The 20,000-nt window shown below is 44.2% G+C and overlaps 1 protein-coding gene across 1 annotated transcript in view; it reads left to right on the plus strand.

The window, feature by feature from the left end:
* The first annotated feature begins 4,926 nt into the window (after positions 1-4,926).
* Positions 4,927-20,000, plus strand: part of tsen15 (TSEN15 tRNA splicing endonuclease subunit) — a 51,048-nt gene continuing 35,974 nt past the window's right edge. The window contains exons 1-2 of the mRNA XM_041207551.1: positions 4,927-5,108; positions 11,607-11,688. Coding sequence (XP_041063485.1) covers positions 5,010-5,108; positions 11,607-11,688 — 181 coding nt within the window. The 5' untranslated portion in view covers positions 4,927-5,009. The remainder of the gene's footprint in view (positions 5,109-11,606; positions 11,689-20,000) is intronic.

Consider the following 20,000-nt stretch of genomic DNA (forward strand, 5'->3'; position numbering starts at 1 on the left):
AGCAAGACATAGCTGGAGCTACTCTCTGAGATGCTTCACACTCATCTCCTCTCAGTGAGTGACATCACTGTGACCTAGTTCCTTATGCACATGCTCAGTCGATATCTTTGGAGTTAACCCTTTACCCTGCACTCTCCACTTGCTGGATGAGTGCTGCTCAATGATGCTCAAGAAGCTCATCACCATTCAGGATAGAAAAGTCCACTGGATTAGCACTCCAACCATCTCCTTAAACATTCACTCCCTCCACCACCGACGCAGTGTGTACCAGCTACAAGATTTACTGTAGCAACTCACCATCACCGAGTAGTGTGTAAATAAAACTCGCACTCACCATCACCAAAGAGTCAAAAGCTCAGACTTCTGAGGTTACAGAGACACTGGAATATCAGATTTACAACAAAGAGTTAATAGTGGCTGGAAATGAATTAAAGCTGGCTAAATTAAAGCTCATGCAGACTCTAAGCAAAAAGTATCAAAGCAGATAACAGCTGCACTTAAAGTAGATGATGGAACAAAGTAAAGCAATGCTTTAAAACCAGATGGCTCTGTTGTAACTAATACTGATACCGTGGAGCGAGGAGGAAGGGTTTGTATTCTTGAACATAAATTAAAACTTCAGAATGATGAAGCTATTGCACTTGCAAGAGAAATATTGGAGGAAGTTTGTGCTGAGCCGGAAAACAAAAAACAAAACGCATTTTAAAGAATTCATGAACTGATGGAAAAAGAGTATCAGGATTCTTTGACTGACCATTGATGTAATATTAATGAGGTTCTTAAGCAGCTAAGGAGGAAGTGTTAAACCTACATCTCCTGAAGAAAAACATTGAAAGTTTAAATCATTGGAAGAATCATAAAGATAAAGGTAATCTTGCATTTAAACAAGAGGAGGACAATTTAGCTGTATGGCTGGTTGAGACTTTCTTTATAGACTTGGACTTTAAAAAATCTGCAGCCATGAAAGAATGGAGATCCGGAGTTAAACCCTGATCGGCATTGTTCAAAGACAGTTTTAAATGGTTAACACCCTGATGACAACATTGTTCTTGACAAAGTTAACCAGACCAAACCAGGTATAGTATACAACTTTCTAACATGGGAAATGGGAATGCTGTAAAGCCCAGTTGAAATGAGAAAGGACATACGGACATATGAACATATGAAATAGTAGCAGAAGTAGGCCATTCAGCCCCTCGAGCCTGCTCCGACATTCAATAAGATCATGGCTGATCTGTTTGTGTTTCAAATTCCACATTCCCATCTACCCTCAATAACCTTTGATTCCCTTGCCTAACAACGATCTATCTACCTCTGCCTAAAAAATATTCAATGACCCCACCCTCACTGTCTACTGAGGCAGAAAGTTCCAAAGCTGCATAACTCTCTGAGTGAAAAAGAATTTCCTCATCTCTGTCCTAAAAGGGCAACCCCTAATTTTAAAACAGTATCCCCTAGTTCTGAACTCATACTTCAAGTCACCCCTCACTTTCCTAAACTCCAGTGGAAACAAGCCCAGTCTGTCTAAACTTTCCTCACAAGACAACCCATTCATTTCAGGTATCAATCTAGTAAAACTCCTCTAATGCATTTACATCCTTCCTTAAATAAGGAGACCAAAATTGCACACACTTGGGGGGAGGTGGTGGCATTATGATATTGTCACTGGGCTAGTAGTCCCAAAACCCAGGGTAATCCTCTGGGGACCTAGGTTCAAATTCCACCATGGCAAATGGTGAAATTTGAATTCAATAAAAATCTGGGATTAAAAGTTCAATGATGACCACAAAACCATTGCCAATTGTTGTAAAAACCCATCTGGTTCACTAATGTCCTTTAGGGAAGAAAATATGCTGTACTTACCTGGTCTGGTCTACATGTGACTCCAGACCCACAGTAATGTGGTTGACTCTTAAAAATGCCCTGTGTGCCGTTAAGGATGGGCAATAAATGCTGGCTTAGCCAGTGATGCCCACATCCCATGAACAAATGTAAAAAAAAATGATATGGTCTCACCGATGCCCTGTATAACTGAAACTTACATTCAATTCCTCTTGTAATAAAGGATAGCATTCCACTAGCCTCCTTAATTACCTGTATACTAGCTTTTGTGACACATGCACTACAACACCTAGATCCCTCTGCACTTCAGAATTCTGCAGTTGCTTTCCGCTTAAGTAATACTCCGCTTTTTTATTCTTCCTGCCAAAGTAAACAACTTCATATTTTCCCACATTATACACCATCTGCCAGATTTTTTTCCACTCACTCAACCTATCTGTATCTGTCTGCAACACCCTTATGTACTCTTCACAACATAGTTTCCTACCTATCTTTGTATTATCTTCAAATTTAGCTACCATGCCTTCGCTCCCCTCAGCTAAATCATTTGGATGCCTTTGCTCCCTTACCTAAGTCATTTCAAAGGTGTTTTGCTATGATGGATGATGGAAAGTGAAGCCACTAGTAGTAAAATGAATTCTCGTTCAGAATCAAATTGGATTTTTAATGGACTCATCTGAACTGAACTTTAAATCCTAACTGTCACATCAGATTGGATGTGATGGTTAAGCCTTGTCAGGCTGCCAAGATGGACTTTTTAGTGTGAAATATGGTAACAAGGAAGAGGATTGTTATAACCAGCACCCGGGTGAGGTCCCCCAATTTGTTAACTTCCTGTCACACATACAACACCCCAGCACAGTAGCACGAGCTGCATTGCTCTGCAGATAGCTTTTTAATTCATTTTTCCCTGTGTATTCCTGTGAGGGAAACTTTTTCGTAAGGGAAAAAAAACATGTCTTGCGCCCAGAGTCTGTTTTCTTTGACCTCATTTTACACATTGAGATATAAATCAACAGGAGATGGATTTTAGATGACTGCTGAGATGTGGTAATCAGCCTTTTGTCTCTACAACTGCAGGAGATTAAAGTTCAGTCTTTTGCTTCTTACTATCTCCCATTTAAGCGTCTCTGCTTGAAGAAGGCCAGGATAACTTTTCAGCTGCGACATTCCATGTTCTCTCAAGACGGGTCTGTCAGTATAATCCACAGAGGAATTTTTCCAGAAAGTGGTCACTTTACATTATCAGCCAAGTGTCCTTGCTTGTATTTCTTCAAAAATGTACACACATTCCTTAAAATGTTCAATATGCCTATAAGTAATTCGTGGCTGTAATTGGCTTCTATGACAGGATATTGCTTGTACTGTATGGAGTAAGTTATATTTTGGTAGAGTTGTAGAAAATTATCACAATAATTTTCATCTTTTATGGGGGAGGTGTTATGATTGAAAACTTTTTTAAGATGATTATGTTTCGGGACTGTCTCTTTCATTCAAAATAAAATGGGATAGTGAAGAGAGACATGTGATCTGTTCTGAATTCTCCCGACAACAAACCTTGGTAACTTGTAACATGGGCCCAGGGTACTCTACACTACAGAAAAGGTAACCCTTATTACTGTCTTTAAAGGACACAGTCCACCTTCACTCTCAGACTGAAACTCACCAAAAGTAAGGTGCAAAATGATCATACCTGAAACTAAGACAAGAACAGGTGAGCTAACCGTGGACAGATTTTTTTGTCTCAGAGCTTTTTTTAGACAGAGAGTGAGAAAGGTCTCTTAGAAAGACAGAAGGCTGCAGCTAGTGTGGTTAGTAGAGAGGAGTGTGTTGACTTTCTGTGAACTACAAGGCAGAATGGGGGAGGGAGAACAACCTGTGGTCAAAGAGGCAAAGGAATTTGACCTTGTGAGGCTGGGAGGAGAAATTGCTGGGCTGGACTTTAATGTTGGCATTCAGTTTGGAAATTCACTGGAAACTGAGGAAAGCACCTTTCAATTGTCTTTTGATGTTACTACTTGGCAAAACGGGAAGATGTGAACCCATTGGAAGCTGGGAATGATTTTGTACCATGTCCATTAAAGAGTGTAGTCCTGTAGAGAGTGTGCTGGAAAGGATATATATGTGGTGGGTGGGGGGTTGTTATTGGTAGTTAAGGCAGTAAGGGTTATCATTTCTGTAGTTTACGTTACGAGGCGTTGACTAAGTAATGTTTAGTAGATGTTGCCTTTAATTTGTTTTTTCCCAGTAAAAGTCTTAAAACTAGAAATCTTGCGTGATTTCTTTAAGATGGTCACTTATAGTTGGCATTGGCCCAGTGGTAGCATCATGCTTTTAAGACAGAAGTTTATATGTTCACATTCCTATTCCAGTGAGGTGAGAATATGAACAAGCTAACATTTCAATACAACATTGAGGGATTGCCTCAATGTTGGAGGTGCCATCTTTCGGATGAGGTTTTAAACAAAGGCCTTGACAGTTCTTTCAGGCGTTGTAATCGATCCCATGGTGCCTAGAAAGGAGCAGGGAGATTCTCCCCAGTGTCCTGACCAATTTCTGCGAAAAAAAAACTCAGTGAAGTGGATTATCTGGTCAATCCTCTCATTAGTTTGTTCCACATTGCAGTGTGCTAATTGGCTGCCTCATTTGCTATTGCGACGATGGCTATACTTCCAAAGTACTTCAGAGGCTGCAGGATAGCTTGGGACGTCTTGAGGTTGTCCAAGCTCTCATTTGTGGTCCTCAGTTTTGGTGAAATATTTGAAGACAATGATGCAAACTGCACAAGTGTTCAAAGGGTTAATAACAGGGAATCTGTTGCATGGTTACACTGTTCCATTTCAAACCCCATGTCCACAGCTTGGCTAGAGGGAGTTTAGAACTGGGATTAAGATTAAAATGAGTGTGAAAGTTACCAGCGCCTCTCAAAAGTAGGAACAAAGGATAAATCCGACTCTAAATAGACCAGACTTGCAGCAGAAAGGAAGCAAACTCAGGTGTTTCTGTGTGCGCGCGCGCATGCGCGCGGGGGTGAGAGGCGGGGAGCTCAGGGCGCTGAAGGCGCTTTCACACCAGCTCCGGAACCAGAGTGCAGCGGGAAGCGCCTTCACTCCGCCGGCCCCTGATTGGTGTGACACCGGCGGAGTGAAGTCGGGGCTGCACCGCCGATGGAGGCGGTGGGAGAGAGCGGGGAGTCGGCGGACTCGGAGGAGCCGGAGGTCGGCGGCTTAGTCCCGGGGGAGGAGCGGTCGCTGCATCATCCCAAGGTAAAGGGGGAGGGGGGGACGGGGACGGAGGACGGTCAGAGACCCTGGGGGGGGGGGGGGGGGGGGGGGGGGGTGGGAAGGAGGGTCAGGGACCCTGGGGAGCAATGGGAGGGCAAATTGTCGCAGCCAGTGTTCTCCCATGAATCACCCTTATCCTTTCAAACTCCACTGGCACCAAATAATTTCGAGAATTAACATTTAATGTTTTCATCTTCATATGTCTTCATGTCTCATCCATCCCCAGGTCCCTGTGTTCACCCTGAACTTCCCTATTTAATGTTTCCTGCTCCTGCTTGGAGTCATACCTGGCACAAAAGGAACAGGGTTGTGGTTGTGGGAGGTCAGTTATCTCAGTTCCAGGGCATCACTGCAGGAGTTCCTCAGGGCAGTGGCCTTGGTCCAACCACCTTCAGCTGCTTCATTCGTGATCTTCCTTCCATCATAAGGTCAGAAGTGGGGATGTTCGCTGATGATTGCAGAATGTTCACCACCATTCATGACTCCTCAGTTGCTGAAGCAGTCCATGTCCAAATGCAGCAAGACCTGGACAATATCCAGGCTTGGGCTGACAAATGGCAAATGATATTGCGCCACACAAGTCTCAGGCAATGATTGTCTCCAACAAGAGAGTATCTAACCATCATCCCATGACATTCAATGGTATTACCTTTGCAAAATCCTCCACTATCAATATCCTGGGGGTCACCATTGACCAGAAATTGGACTAGACTAGTCATATAAATTCTGTGGCTACAAGAGCAGATCAGAGGCTAGGAATCCTACAGCAAGTAATTCACCTTCTGACTTTACAAACCTTGTCTACCACCTACAAGGCACAAGTTAGGAGTGTGATGGAGTACTCCCCACTTGCCTGGATGAGTGCAGCTTCCTCAACACTTAAGAAGCTTGACACCATCTAGGACAAAGCAGCTTGCTTGGTTGGCACCCTGTCCATAAACATTCACTCCCCCAACCACCAATGCATAATAGCAGCAGTGTGTACCATCTACAAGATGCACTGCAGGAACTCACCAAGGCTCCTTTGGCAGTACCTTCCAAACCCATGACCACTACCACTTAAAAGGACAAGGGCAGCAGATGCATGGGAGCACTGGCACCTGGAAGTTCCCCTCCAAGTCACTCACCATCCTGACTTGGAAAAATATACTGCATCAAAATCCTGGAATTCCTTCTCGAACAGCACTGTGGGTGTATGTACACCACATGGACTGCAGTAGTTCAAGAAGGCAGCTCACCACCACCTAATTGCCAAGGGCAATTAGGGATGGGTAGTAAATGCTACCAGCGATGCCCACATTCGATGAATGAATCTAAAAAATCAGCCACTGAACTTCAGTTTACCAGAATGTAGCATGTGTTGCCCCATAAATCTCATCTTGTGCAGCTGAGTTGACATAAATGGCTTTATAAATTAATGGGTAGTTTATTTATCGTGGAAGAGAAGTCATCATGAAACAGTGTATGCATTCCTCATGATACTTAGCATCATACAACACCGAACGAGGAAATTTGCCTCCTTATATATTTCCTTGCTGTTTTGAAGCGCCATTCAATTTTAAAACTTCTTTCATGTGATGAGTGTCACTGGCTGGGCCAGCATTTATTGTCCATCCCTAATTGACCTTGAGAAGGTGGTGGTGAGCTGCCTTCTTGAATCACTGCAGCCCATGTGGTGTAGGTATACTCACAGTGCTGTTAGGGAGAGAGTTCCATTATTTTGACCCAGATTCAGTGAAGGACTGGCGATATAGTTCCAAGCCACGATGGTGAATAGCTTGGAATGGAACTTCCAGATGGTGATGTTCCCACGTATCTGCTGCCCTTGTCCTTCTAGATGGTAGTGGTCGTGGGTTGGAGCAATGCTGTCGAAGGAGCATTGGTGAATTCCTGAAGTGCATCTTGTAGATGGTGCACACTGCTGCTATTGTGTGTTGGTGGTGGACGGAGTGGATGTTGAAGGTGGTGGATAGGGTGCCAATCAAGCGGGCTGCTTTGTCCTGGGTGGCGTCATGCTTCTTGGGTTTTATTGAAGCTGCACCATTCCAAGCAAATGGAAAGTATTCCATCACACTCCTGACTTGTGCCTTGTAGATGGTGGACAGGATTTGGGGAGTCAGGAGGTGAGTTACTCGCTCCAGGACTCCAAGCCTCTGATCTTCTCTTGTAGTCACAGTATTTATATGGCTGGTCCAGTTCAATTTCTGGTCAAAGGTAACTCACAGGATGTTAATAGTGGGGAATTCAGTGATGGTAATGCCATTTGATGTCCAGATGTTCATTGCCTGGCACTTGTGAGCCACACATGTTACTTGTCACTTATCAGCCCAAGTCCAAATGTTGCCCAGGTCTTGCTGCATATGAACATGGACTGCTTCAATGGTTGCAAATGGTGCTGAAGCATTGTGCAATCATCAGCGAACATCCCCACATCTGACCTTATGATGGAAGGGAGGTCATTGATGAAGCAGCTTAAGATGGTTGGGCTGAGGACACTACCCTGAGGAACTCCTGCATTGATGTCCTGGGACTGAGATGATTGACCTCCGAGAATCACAACCGTCTTCCTTTGTGCTTGGTATGACTCTAACTAGCAGAGAGATTTCCCTCTGACTCCCATTAATTCCAGTTTTGCTAGGGCTCCTAGATGCCACACTCTGTCAAATGCTGCCTTGATGTCAAGGGTATTCACTTTCACATCACCTCTGGAGTTCAGCTCTTTTGCCCATGTTTGAACCAAGGCTGTAATGAGGTCAGGAGCTGAGTGGTCCTGGCAGAACCCAAACCGAGTGTCAGTGAGCAGGTTATTGCTGAGTAAGTGGTGCTTGATAGCACTATTGATGACCCCTTCCATCACATTGCTGATGATCAAGATTTGATTAATGGAGCGTTAATTGGCTTGGTTGGATTTGTCCTGCTTGTGTTGTAGCTGTACTAGAACAGTTTGGCTAGGGGCATGGCAAGTTCTGGAGCACAAGTCTTCAGTACTCTTGCTGGTTTATTGTCTGGGACCATAGCCTTTGCAGTGTCCAGTGCCTTCAACTGTTTCTTGATATCACGTGAAGCGAATCAAAATGACTGAAGACTGGCATCCGTGATGCTGGGGACCTCAGGAAGAGGCCGAGGTGGATCATCCACTGTGTACTTCTGGCTGAAGATTGTAGCAAATGCCTCAGCCTTATTTTTTGCACTGATGTGCTGGGCTCCCCCATTATTGAAGATGGGGGTGTTTGTGGGGCTTCCTCCTCCTGTTAGTTGTTTAACTGTCCACTACCATCCATGACTGGATGTGGCAGGACCATAGAGCTTGGATCTGATACATTGGTTGTGGGATCGCATGGCTCTGTTTATCACTTGCTGCTTATGCTGTTTAGCAGAAAAGTGCTCTAGTGGCACCAAGTTGACATCTCATTTTTAGTTATGCCTGGTGCTGCTCCTGGCATGCCCTCCTGCACTTTTCATTGAACCAGGATTGATCCCCTGGCTTTGTGGTAATGGTGGAGTGGGGGATATGCTGGTCCATGAGGTTACAAATGGAGTTGGGATACAATTCTGCTGTGGCTGAAGGCCCACAGTGCCTCATGATGCCCAGTTTTGAGTTGCTAGTTACATTCAAAATCTTTTAGCACACACAAGATGGAGGGTATCCTCAATGTGAAGACATGACTTCGTTTCCACAAGGACTGTGCAATGTTCGCCCCTACCATTATTGTCATGGACGGATGCATCTGTGACAGGTAGATTGGTGAGGATGAGGTCAAATAGGCTTTTCCCCCTTGTTGGTTCCCTCGCCACCTGCTGCAGACCCACTCTAGTAGCTATGTCCTTTAGGACTTGGCCAGCTCTTGATCATGGACGTTGAAGTCCCCTACCCAAAAGTACATTCTGTGCCCTTGCCACCCTCGGTACCTCCTCCAATTGGTGTTAAACATGGAGGAGTACTGATTCATCAGCTGAGGGAGGACAGTAGGTGGTAATCCGCAGCAGCTTTCTTGCTCATGTTTGACTTGATGCCACGAGACTTCGTGGGGTCCGGAGTAGATGTTGAGAACTCCCAGGGCAACTGCCACCTGACTGCATGTCACTACTATGCCAACACTTCTGGTGGGTCTGTCCCGTCAGTGGGATAGGGCATACCCAGGGATGGTGATGATGGTGTATGGGACATTGTCTGTAAAGTATAAGGCTGTTGCTTGACTAATCTGTGGGACAGCTCTCCCAATTTTGGCACAAGTCCCCAGATGTTAGTTTGGAGGACCTTGAAGGTCGACAGGGCTGGGGTTATCGTTGTCATTTCCAGTCTTTTATAGGTCAAAGCCGGTGATCATCCGGTTTCAGTCCTTTTTGTAGACTTTCATGCAACCGAGTGGCTTGCTAGCCCATTTAAGAGTCAATCACATTGCTGTGTGTCTGGAGTCACATGCAGGCCAGACCAGGTAAGGATGGCAGATTTCCTTCCCTCAAGGACATCAGAACCAGATAGGTTTCCACAACAAACAACAATGGCTTCATCGCTATTAGCAAGACTAGCTTTTTAATTCGTTTTATTAACTTAATTTTAAGCCCTTGTCCCCAGAGCATTAGCGTGGGCCTGTGGATTACTAGTCTGGTGACATTGCCACTACGCCCCACCTTCCCCGAGTGTTGTCCCAATGCTTTGCTCTTTCTCCATAGCCCTGCAAATGTTTCATCCAAGTATTTATCCAATTCCCTTTGAAAGTTACTATTGAATCTGCTTCCACCATCCTTTCAGGCAGTGCATTTCGGGTCATAACTCACTGCTTTAAAAAAAATCTCCTCTCCCTTCTGGTTCTTTCACCAGTTACCTTTAAATCGCTGTTCTTTTTGATGCATAGCTTAGGAGGGAGCATTTCCTCTCATCTATCTTTCAACGTAATTAGTTCCCTGAAAACAGTTATTCAGATGTTACCTGACATTGCAACAGCCATGAAAACTTACCTAGCTCCCTTCCTATGTGGTATAGATTGACTGGCTGGATGCGGGTAGTTCCAAAACACCCATTCAGTTATCAAAAAGAGCACTAATGTGGACCATGATCACGCTCTACACCCGTCTTCACCTCAGATATAGCTGTCAATGATTCATGATCTCAGTGTAGTTTGATACTTTGACATGTGCCAGCTGATTTGAATACTAAGAACAAAAAAAATCCCATTGACCTCCTCGGTGCTTTCACTCAGCTGGCATTCATAATCAATTATAGAAGAAATCTGTCCCCAGTTTTAAAATAACTAATGCTTGAAAAACTAACAAAGATATGCTAAAACAGGTGCAACCCAGGGTCTGTGCACTTGATTAATATTAGCATATTAAAACCATCTTTTGTTTCAACAGATGTGGTAATGAGTGAGTTTTCTCTTGAGAACCCATGAGAGGAAACCTGTCTAGGGTTTCACGCTGCATTAGACAGGCTGGCCATTTTTTGACTGAATATGGTGTTATTCATCCCTCGCTTTGTAATGAGCAGTAAGGAATTTAAATCAATAATACAGGCACAAGTGTTGAGTCTGTGTAAGTGGCTATGGTGTTGCATTGTGTGTCAGCTTGGCTGAGTTGGCAGCACACTTGTGATTGTGTCAGATGGTGATGGGTTTGATCTAAAAATATCTAGACTAACACTCCACTGCACTGTGGAGGGAGTGTAGTGTTGTCAGAGCTGGAGTTCTATCTAGGGACAGTAAACTGAGATCCACCATCAAGTCTAGGTATATAGAATATACCTACAATATAATAGTGGATAGAAATCTAGTATAGCCAAGAAGTGCCAAAATAGTACCTGGCCTTTGGGTACTTTATCATCAGGATAGGACATTAGAACTACTTTTGTTGCAGAAGCACAGGCTTTGAGGGAATATGACTCAGTTGTTTAAAGTGAAAGGGATATGAGCCTGTCCAGTTAGTTTATTTAAGAGGCATAGGAATTGTTGGATTGTGCCTTTGTATCAAATCATTGCATAAATACTTAGGTTCATTTTTAGAAGTTATTTCTTTTCACAGAGAAGCGTCAGCCTCCGGGACAGTTTGCCAAAACATGCAGTGAGTATGGATTCCCTACCATCTTTCAGAAGGGAGCTGGATGATTTCTTGAGAGAAGTGCACATTTCCAATTATATTAGGTGGGATTTGAAGGATCCATGCAATACTGTGGTCTGTTAGAGATTTGCATGATTGCCTTCAGCAACTAGGGATGAGTTTCCAACTTTCTCCAAAATCAACTGTAGGTTTTAGTTTTATCTTTTTGAATGTTTTCCATTCCAGGAGATTATGTGACTCATGGATGCATCAGTGGTGCATGTAACTCCAGTCTGGTTAGGGCATGTTTGATGTATCTGAACTTTATCTGCCCTTTTTACATGTTTATGCTTCTGCTCTCCCTTTCCTTTACCAATATTATAAAGAAATGAGATGATGCTAGCTGGATTTGAGTGCTATAATTTTCATTCATGTTTTTGTTTTCAGTATACAGAGATGATGGCTTTAGACATTGCGGATAGTACACAAGTATATACGGCATTTCTGGTGTTCCTTGATCTCTTAGAAGGTAAGATATTGGAATATTCTTGTCATTTTTCAGGTATTTTTTCAAGGTAATTAGTATTATATTAATTCTCTGTTTTTGCACTTATTTTCTCTCTTCTCTGTTGTCTTTCTCCTATCCTGAGGACACTGAATCTCCCTGACTCATTCTTCAAGCATTGCTGACTTCTGACAAACCATTCTTTCCACAAGTGTGGGCGGGGCAAGTGGGCAGGGCGTGTGGCCTGGGCCCATTTGACTGTAGGGAGCATAAGAAGAAAGTTTTCAGAGCAACGCTAACTACAAGGCTAACAACAAAGTGGAGGCAGGAAAGGAAGAGGTTGGAGGCTGGTGTTGAGGGACCAATTGTCTTTTGGCCAACAAGCTCTTTTATTGTATCCAGTCCGGGAATGTAGACGTGATATTAATAACTTCCCCAATTACTCTGAGGCGCAGGATGAAATTTCCTGTACTCTTACTCTGAACAATGCATTTAACCCTACCTTCAGAAGAGCGTCCTCAACTGCACCTATAATTTTTATTTTCTTTTCGTACATCGGCGATTGGATTTTCTGAGTGATATGGTTAATTACTACCAAATTATTGCACAGTTCTATGGTTGACATGTCATAATTGGGAGGAGGATTGAGACAGCCTACTCTCACTTCACTGGGAATTTTGCATCTGATAGACAGAGACCTTTGTTCCACCGGTTTGGAGCTACTGGTGATGAGACGTTATTCTGACTCATTGCGCCACCAAGTTATATTTTGGGGAACAATGCAGAGATTCAACAGATCAAAAGCAGCTTACATTTATATCGTTACTTTAATGAAGAAGTTCATCCCTCGGTGTTTCACAGTCACAAAGGAGATATTAGGAGATGTTATAAAACAAAAAATGCTGGAAGAACTCGGTAGGTCTGACAGCATCTGTGGAGAGAAAGACAGAGTTAATGTTTCGAGTTTGTATGATTCTTCTTCAGAGCTAAAAGGAAGTAGAAATATGGTGAAATATATACTGTTTAAGGGGGGGGTGGAACAGGTGAAGCTGGATGGAAGGCCAACGATAGGTGGAGTCAAAGAAGAGATTGCAAAAGATGTCATGAACTAAAAGTCAAAAGGGTGTTAGTGGTGGATAAAGGAGGTGCTACTGGTGACATTAAAAGTAGAAGGCAGATCAGGGTAAGCACTCTGGAAAGAATAACATGAGCAAGTGACAGATGGCCCTTGTGGGGATGGGGTGGGGGGAGGGGATGGTGGTGGGAAAAAAGATTGAAAATAGGCTAAAAACTGGGGACAAAACAATGAATAAAAACGGGAATAAATTTTAAAAATAATAAAAATAAAAAAAATAAAATGAATATTGGAAAAAGGGGATCAAAAAAAAGTGAGGATGGAGGAGAGAGTTCATGGCCTGAAGTTGTTGAACTCAATGTTAAGTCCAGAAGGCTGTAAAGTGCCTAAACAGAAGATGAGGTGCTGTTCCTCCAGTTTGCATTGAGCTTCAATGGAACATTGCAGCAGGCCAAGGACGGACATATGGGCATTAGAGCAGGATGGTGTGTTGAAATGGCAAGCAACAGGAAGGTCTGAGTCACGCTTGCGGACAGGCTGAAGGTGTTCCACAAAGCGGTCACCCAGTCTGTGTTTGGTCTCTCCACTGTAGAGGAGACTGCACTGGGAGCAGCAAATGCAGTAGACCAAATTAAGGGAAGTGCAAGTGAAGCAGCGCTTCACTTGAAAGGAGTGTTTGGGCCCTTGGATGGTGAGGAGGAGGGATGTAAAGTGGCAGATCTCTTCTGGAGATTTTCCCTCCACAGTTTCCAATCTCATAGTCTCCCAGTCTCGGACAACCCGCTTCTACCTCCTCCCCAGAATCCATAAACAGGACTGTCCCGGTAGACCGATTGTGTCAGTTTGTTCCTGCCCCACGGAGCTCATTTCTTTCTATCTTGACTCCATTCTCTCTCCCCTTGCCCAGTCTCTTCCCTTCTACATCCGCGATTCCTCTGATGTCCTACATCATACCAACAATTTCCAGTTCCCTGGCCCTAACCGCCTCCTCTTCGCCATGGACGTCCAATCCCTCTACATTTCCATGCCCACCAGGATGGTCTGAGGGCTCTCTGCTTCTTCCTTGAACAGAGGCCTGAACAATCCTCATCCACCACTACTCTCCTCCGTCTGGCTGAACTTGTTCTCTCACTGAACAATTTTTCCTTAAACTTGTCTCACTTCCTCCAAATAAAAGATGTGGCTATGGGTACCCGCACGGGCCCTAGTTATTCCTGTCTCTTTATGAGGTATGTGGAACATTCCTTGTTCCAGTCCTACTCAGGCCCCCTCCCACAACTCTTTTTTCAGTATATCGAAGATTGTTTCGGTGCCGCTTCATGCTCTCATCTGGACCAGGAAAAATTTATTTATTTTGTTTCCAATTTCCACCCCCCCCCCCCCCAACCAACCCCATCACTTTCATGTGGTCCATCATGGACACTTCCCTTCCCTTCCTTGACCTCTCTGTCTCAATTTCTGGTGATACTGTCCACCAATATTCATTACAAGCCCACCGACTCCCTCAGTTACCTCGACTACAGCTCCTCACACCCCGCTTCCTGTAAGGACTCCATCCCATTCTCTCAGTTCCTTCACCTCCGTCGCATCTGTTCCGATGATGCCACTTTCCAAAACAGTGCTTCTGACATGTCTTCCTTCTTCCTTAACTGCGGTTTCCCACCCACGTTGGTTGACAGGGCCCTCAACCATGTCTGATGCATCTCCCGGGCATCCGCCCTCACCCCATCCCCTCCCAGGACCATGATAGGGTCCCCCTTGCCCTCACATTTCACCCCACCAGCCTCTGCATTCAAAGGACCATCCTCCGCTATTTCTGACAACTCCACATGATGCCACCACCAAACACATTTTCCCTTCACCCCCCCCCCCCCCCCATGAAGCCCCCGGGCGGCATTCCATAGGGTCAGTTCTCTCCAGGACATCCTGGTCCACTCCTCCACCACCCCCAACACCTCAGCCCCTTCCCCTGGCACCTGCCCATGCAATCGCAGAAGGTGCAACACCTGCCCCATTACTTCCCCCCTCCTCACCATCCAAGGGCCCAAACACTCCTTTCAAGTGAAACAGTCCTTCACTTGCACTTCCCTCAGTTTGGTCCACTGCATTCATTGCTCCCTGGTCTGGCCATTATCACATTATGCTTTCTACTCTTAATGCTACCATTAGCACCTCCTTTAGCTAGCACCACCACCATTAACACCCCTTTGACTTTTTGTGTATGACATATTTCACAATCTCTCCTTTGACTCCACCTATCGCTGGCCTTCTATCCAGCTTCACCTGTTCCACCCCCCTTAAACAGTATATATTTCACCACATTTCTACTTCCCTTTAGCTCTGAAGAAGAGTCATACGGACTTGAAACATTAATTCTGTCTTTCTTTCCACAGGTGCTGTCAGACCTGCTGAGTTTTTCCAGCAATTTTTGTTTCTGTTTCAGATTTCCATCATCTGCAGTATTTTGACTTTATCTTAGGAGGTGTTATGACAGGGACGGAAGGAGTGCCCCAGATTTTCTAGCCTCACTACTCCACAGGTCACAGCAACAGTGTAAATGTTTAATTCACTCACCACTTCACTACCGCTAGACCCAGAATAAAAGAGACTTTAACCAGGCTTCTTTCAATAAACTCAGAATAATTAATTTATTTTAAAGCAAAACTACTTTTCATTTTAAAAGTTTAAAAGTTGCAAAACTGGTTAACATACAATTTGCAGTCCGGAAATGTGGCGAATTACTCCCTTTTAAAAATCTCAACACACGTATACATATACAAAACAAAGGGCAAGACAAATAAGATCTCTGCAGAGGTTGGCATAAAGGAACACTATAAAAAGGATTAAGTTCACAAAGGTCTTGATGCTGTCAATCTGACAGAGCGCTGGTCACAGCAGTTATCTGGAAGTTCTTTTGGATGGATCTTTGGTAAAACACCACCTTTGTTAACTCTCGCTTGTTGCAGTTTCATCAGTTTTAAATATGGAGTTATACTGAGTTGAGAATTTTCTGGCTGAAGATGAATGTCCCACTCTGGACTGTAGGCAATATAGAGGGTGAGAGAGAGAGAAGCGATCTCCCTCTGGACTGTAGGCAATATAGAGGGTGAGAGAGAGAGAAGCGATCTCCTTTCACAGTTTGCTCCCAAGGTGTGCGCACTCTGAGTTCAATATAAAATATTCAGGGAGAACTTCTCCCAGGCCAGGCCAATCAACAGGACCCCAAGGCCTGGCTACAGTAGGAGCCCAAGGCCTGGCAGCAGCAGTTTTTTAATGTTAACTCAAGTAAACAAAATAACTCCTATCTCACAAGGTGTCTTGCTAGTCATTTAGCTGAAGTCACGTGATTTCTTGGAAAACGTAGCTTGCTCACAGACCAAAGTGAACTTGTAAACTTTCTAAACGATAATTGTCCAAATAAGGTCCAAATAATTGAATGTCCTCCCCATTCTTCAAAAAACACAGCTCCTGGAGACATGAACTCCTAACAGAGGGGTGACCAACAGCTTGTTCAGAAAGGTGGGTTTTAAGAAGGGGCTTGAAGGAAAAGAGGGAATGGCGATATGAAGGACTTTAGGGAGGGAATTTCAGAGCATCGGGCCTGGATGGTGACATGCACAGGCACAGGTGCTAACGGGTGGAGGATCATATACAAAAATGCATAATTTTAAAATTGTAAAGGTTGTGCTGTGAAGGACAATTAAAAAAAATAATTTTGTAAATTTGTTGATGGTTAACAATCCATAACTGTTTGGGGAGCTGGAGAGTTTGGAAAGCCTCGATGATTATCTTTTTCTATAAGTTCTTGCTAAGTCTCTGTCACTTAGACAGGATGTTTCTTCTGTTTCACAAAGCACTTTATAAGGTGTTTTCAGACCTGTGTTTGAACGCGAGATTTGACAAAATGTAGCTGCTAACTGCATTCTTCGTTTTGATGTCAGGAGATATACAAAATGCAAAGTACTGCAAACCTGAAACAGTAACTGGAAAGGCTGGAAACATTCAGCAAGTTAGTCAGCAGCAGTGGCGAGAATAGAGGCTGTTTCTGAAGAAGAGTCATATGACTCGAAACGTTAACTCTGTTTCTCTTTCCACAGATACTGTCAGACCTGCTGAGTTTTTCCAACATTTTTTTGTACAACATGAGTTGTTCACAGCAAAAAAGTTAATATTCTAACTCCAAATTAATTCACATCTGTAAAGTATGCATCAGCATTTTGCATGCGTTCATGGCCCGTAATTCCGTGCTCCCCAGCATCGGATTTGTGGGGTACCCCAAAGATGCGCTGGGGAATCCCTCTGGCAAGTTCCTGGGTAAGGGTTTGCATGGCAATTGCCCAGAAGTGCTAACTTCCTCTGGACAATTGCGCTGTGCTGGGAAGCATTGGAAAGTGCAATTTAAATTGGAACTTTGATGGTTCTGCCAGGGTTATACCAATAGTTACCAGACCCCCCCCACCCCCCCCCCCCCCCCCAAACCTACATCTGTAAACCCCCTCCAAACCAACCTGACCTCTGGACCACCCCCACCAATTGACCTCGGGAGATCTGACCTCAGGATACCACCACCGAGCTTGTGGACACAAACCCCCCCCGACCCCGACCTTGGGTCACCGCCCCTCCCCCAATGTCGCGCCCCCCCCCCCCCCACCCCCACCCCCACTCCCCACCCCCAATGTTGGAACAACCACCCCCCCACCTCACGGGACACCCCAGTCCCCCACCCGACCTCGCAGGACACCCTGATCCTCCGTCCAACCTCGGGACACACCCCTCCCCGACCTCGGGACATCCCAACCCCCAAATCCTATCTGCTTGCCTTAGATATTTACCTACCCCGGCCTATCAATTTCCCTGGCCCTTTAAACTTACCTGGTTTACGGCAGCAAGTGCTGTAAAAAAGGAGGCATGGCCTCTGTATGCTTGATGTAGACTGCGCTGGGGCCTGCGAGGATTCTTTTGACGGAGGCCCCAAGCAGCTCCGGCGAACGGAAGTGGCAACGCAGTTTTCAAAACCAGGTAAGTATGCATTTATTTCTTCTAATTTCTGTGGGCCAGCACTTTCCAGCGCTAGTTGGAAGTTATGACCCTATATGTTCTGTGGGTGCGGTATTGATTGTTCTAGCTGACAGATATATCTGACCTTTTGAGCTACTGGAGGATGCATCTACAATTAAAATGAAATGCTTTTGAAAAAAAAAAGGGAAACAAGCTTTTAATCTAAGGACAAGTGAGGATAATGAAAAAAGATAAAGGGCAATGTTCATGTTGGCAATTGCTTGCACTGTAATAGATGGTTGATAATTTACACCTTTTACAATGACAACTCGCTTTTGTGTAGCAGCAGTAAGTGTAGAAAAGACATAGGAAACGTTCAACCGAGCCTAATCAGAAATAAATGGACGCTGAGCCAAAGGAGATATTAGGAGGGGGTGATCAAAAACAGGTGGACTTCAAGGAAATTCCTAGCAGAGACCAGGGCCTTGGAGAGACAAAGCAACGTGACTGGAGCAATCCTGGCTGATTTCTCTTCTCTCACTACCCAGCCCCACCCCCATGTGCTCCAAATTCAAGATTAGGGATTTTAAGGCCAATTGTAACACCATTGCTAATATCCTGCTGAGATTGGGCGTAGAACTGTGATGGAAATGAGGACTTGCTGGCCTGTTTAGTCTTATTCCAACTAAATCACCACTGGCAGGCAGATAAGGTTGAGCAAAGGAACAGCATTTTTCATATATAATGCTAACGCTATAGGAATAACAGTTGTAAAATTATTTTCCAAAGGCTCACAGGAGTTGTGCAAGGTTACTGCATAGAATTCTTTATTTTATGATAACTCAGCATTTTTTGTGCGAATAGAATATATTTATACAGGGCAGCAGCATTGTTGGAGTGTGTTAGGTATCAGTACTGCAGCATTCATCTCACCGAGAGTCAGATATGATCTGTTTGTCTTTCAATCTTTCCAGGCTGGGTTTTACATCTTTAAACTGCTGAGTTGAAATGCAAAGGCTGGTGTGTATGAAAGATCCTTTCAACGGGGATTGCCTTGTATGTTTGACTTTACTCTTTTAAAGCCATTTTCACTGAACCACATCAAGGCATTTAACATGTACACGCAAAATGTGTAATGTACTTCTTAAATTCCATGTTCAAGCTTTGCTGAAATGACATGGTTGAAAGAGACCCAGGAGCACAATATATCTAATCAATATGGATTAACCCTCCTTAAAGTCGGCAGAATGTTGAACTACCTCGCAGAGTACAAGTCAGAGGAAGTCATGGTCAGTCTGTGCAGTACTCTCGTCAGAATTCACCTTGCGTACCATTTCTCCGTTCTGGGGAGACATAGAGAACTGAAATGCAGAGAACAGCTGCAAAGTTTTTTTTGCTTTCCAGGATCATAATTGTTGCGGTATTGAGGGAGTGCTGCACTGTCGGTGGTGCTTACTTTTGAATGAGATGATAAACCAGGGCCCGTCATCCCACTCAGGTGGAAGAAAAAGACCTAATGGCACTATTCAAAGAAAAACAAGGGAGTTCTCCCAGTGCCCTGGCCAATATTTATCCCTCAACCAACAGATGACCTGGTTATTTATTTCATTGTTGTCTTGGGAGCATGTTTGCAAATTGGGTGCCTCATTTCCTGCATTACTACAGTGACTGCACTATAAGACTACTTGATTGATTGATTGTGAAGTGCTTTGTGATGTCCTGATTTTGTGTCAGGCATTGTATACATGCAAGTCATTTTCTTTTTAATGGGGAAAGACTGGACTTTTCAGCCTGCAAAGGAGGCATTTGAGAGCTGTTTTTATGGAGATATATAATACTCCTGGGACACTTTCAAAATAAGACATGGGAGTAAGCCAAGGATCCAAATTTTAGGAGCTGATATCAACAAGTTCTTCATGAGACAAGTGATAAATACTTGGAGTGGACTTCTGGGCAGAGTGATGGAAATGAAAACCCTGGAATCATTCAAATAACATATGGATGTAGGAATGAGGGAAGTGTAGGATTGTATTGGATGAATGAAGTAAAATGAGCCAAAGGCCTTCCTCTTCTGTAAGTATGTTGTGATGCAGAAGCATCCAGCAAATATTTGTTGTGCTGGTGTAACCATCCATCTCCGTGCCTTTGCTGGAAATGTCTGACATGGTTGTTTTCAGTTTGCTTCCCCATTCAAGTGAGGGAAAAATTGTACCTGTTAACCGTTAGTGTTCAGTTTACCGTCGGAAATGGGGGTGGGGTGGAA

Source organism: Carcharodon carcharias, chromosome 16 (genome assembly GCF_017639515.1).
Source record: "Carcharodon carcharias isolate sCarCar2 chromosome 16, sCarCar2.pri, whole genome shotgun sequence".
NCBI lineage: Eukaryota > Metazoa > Chordata > Chondrichthyes > Lamniformes > Lamnidae > Carcharodon > Carcharodon carcharias.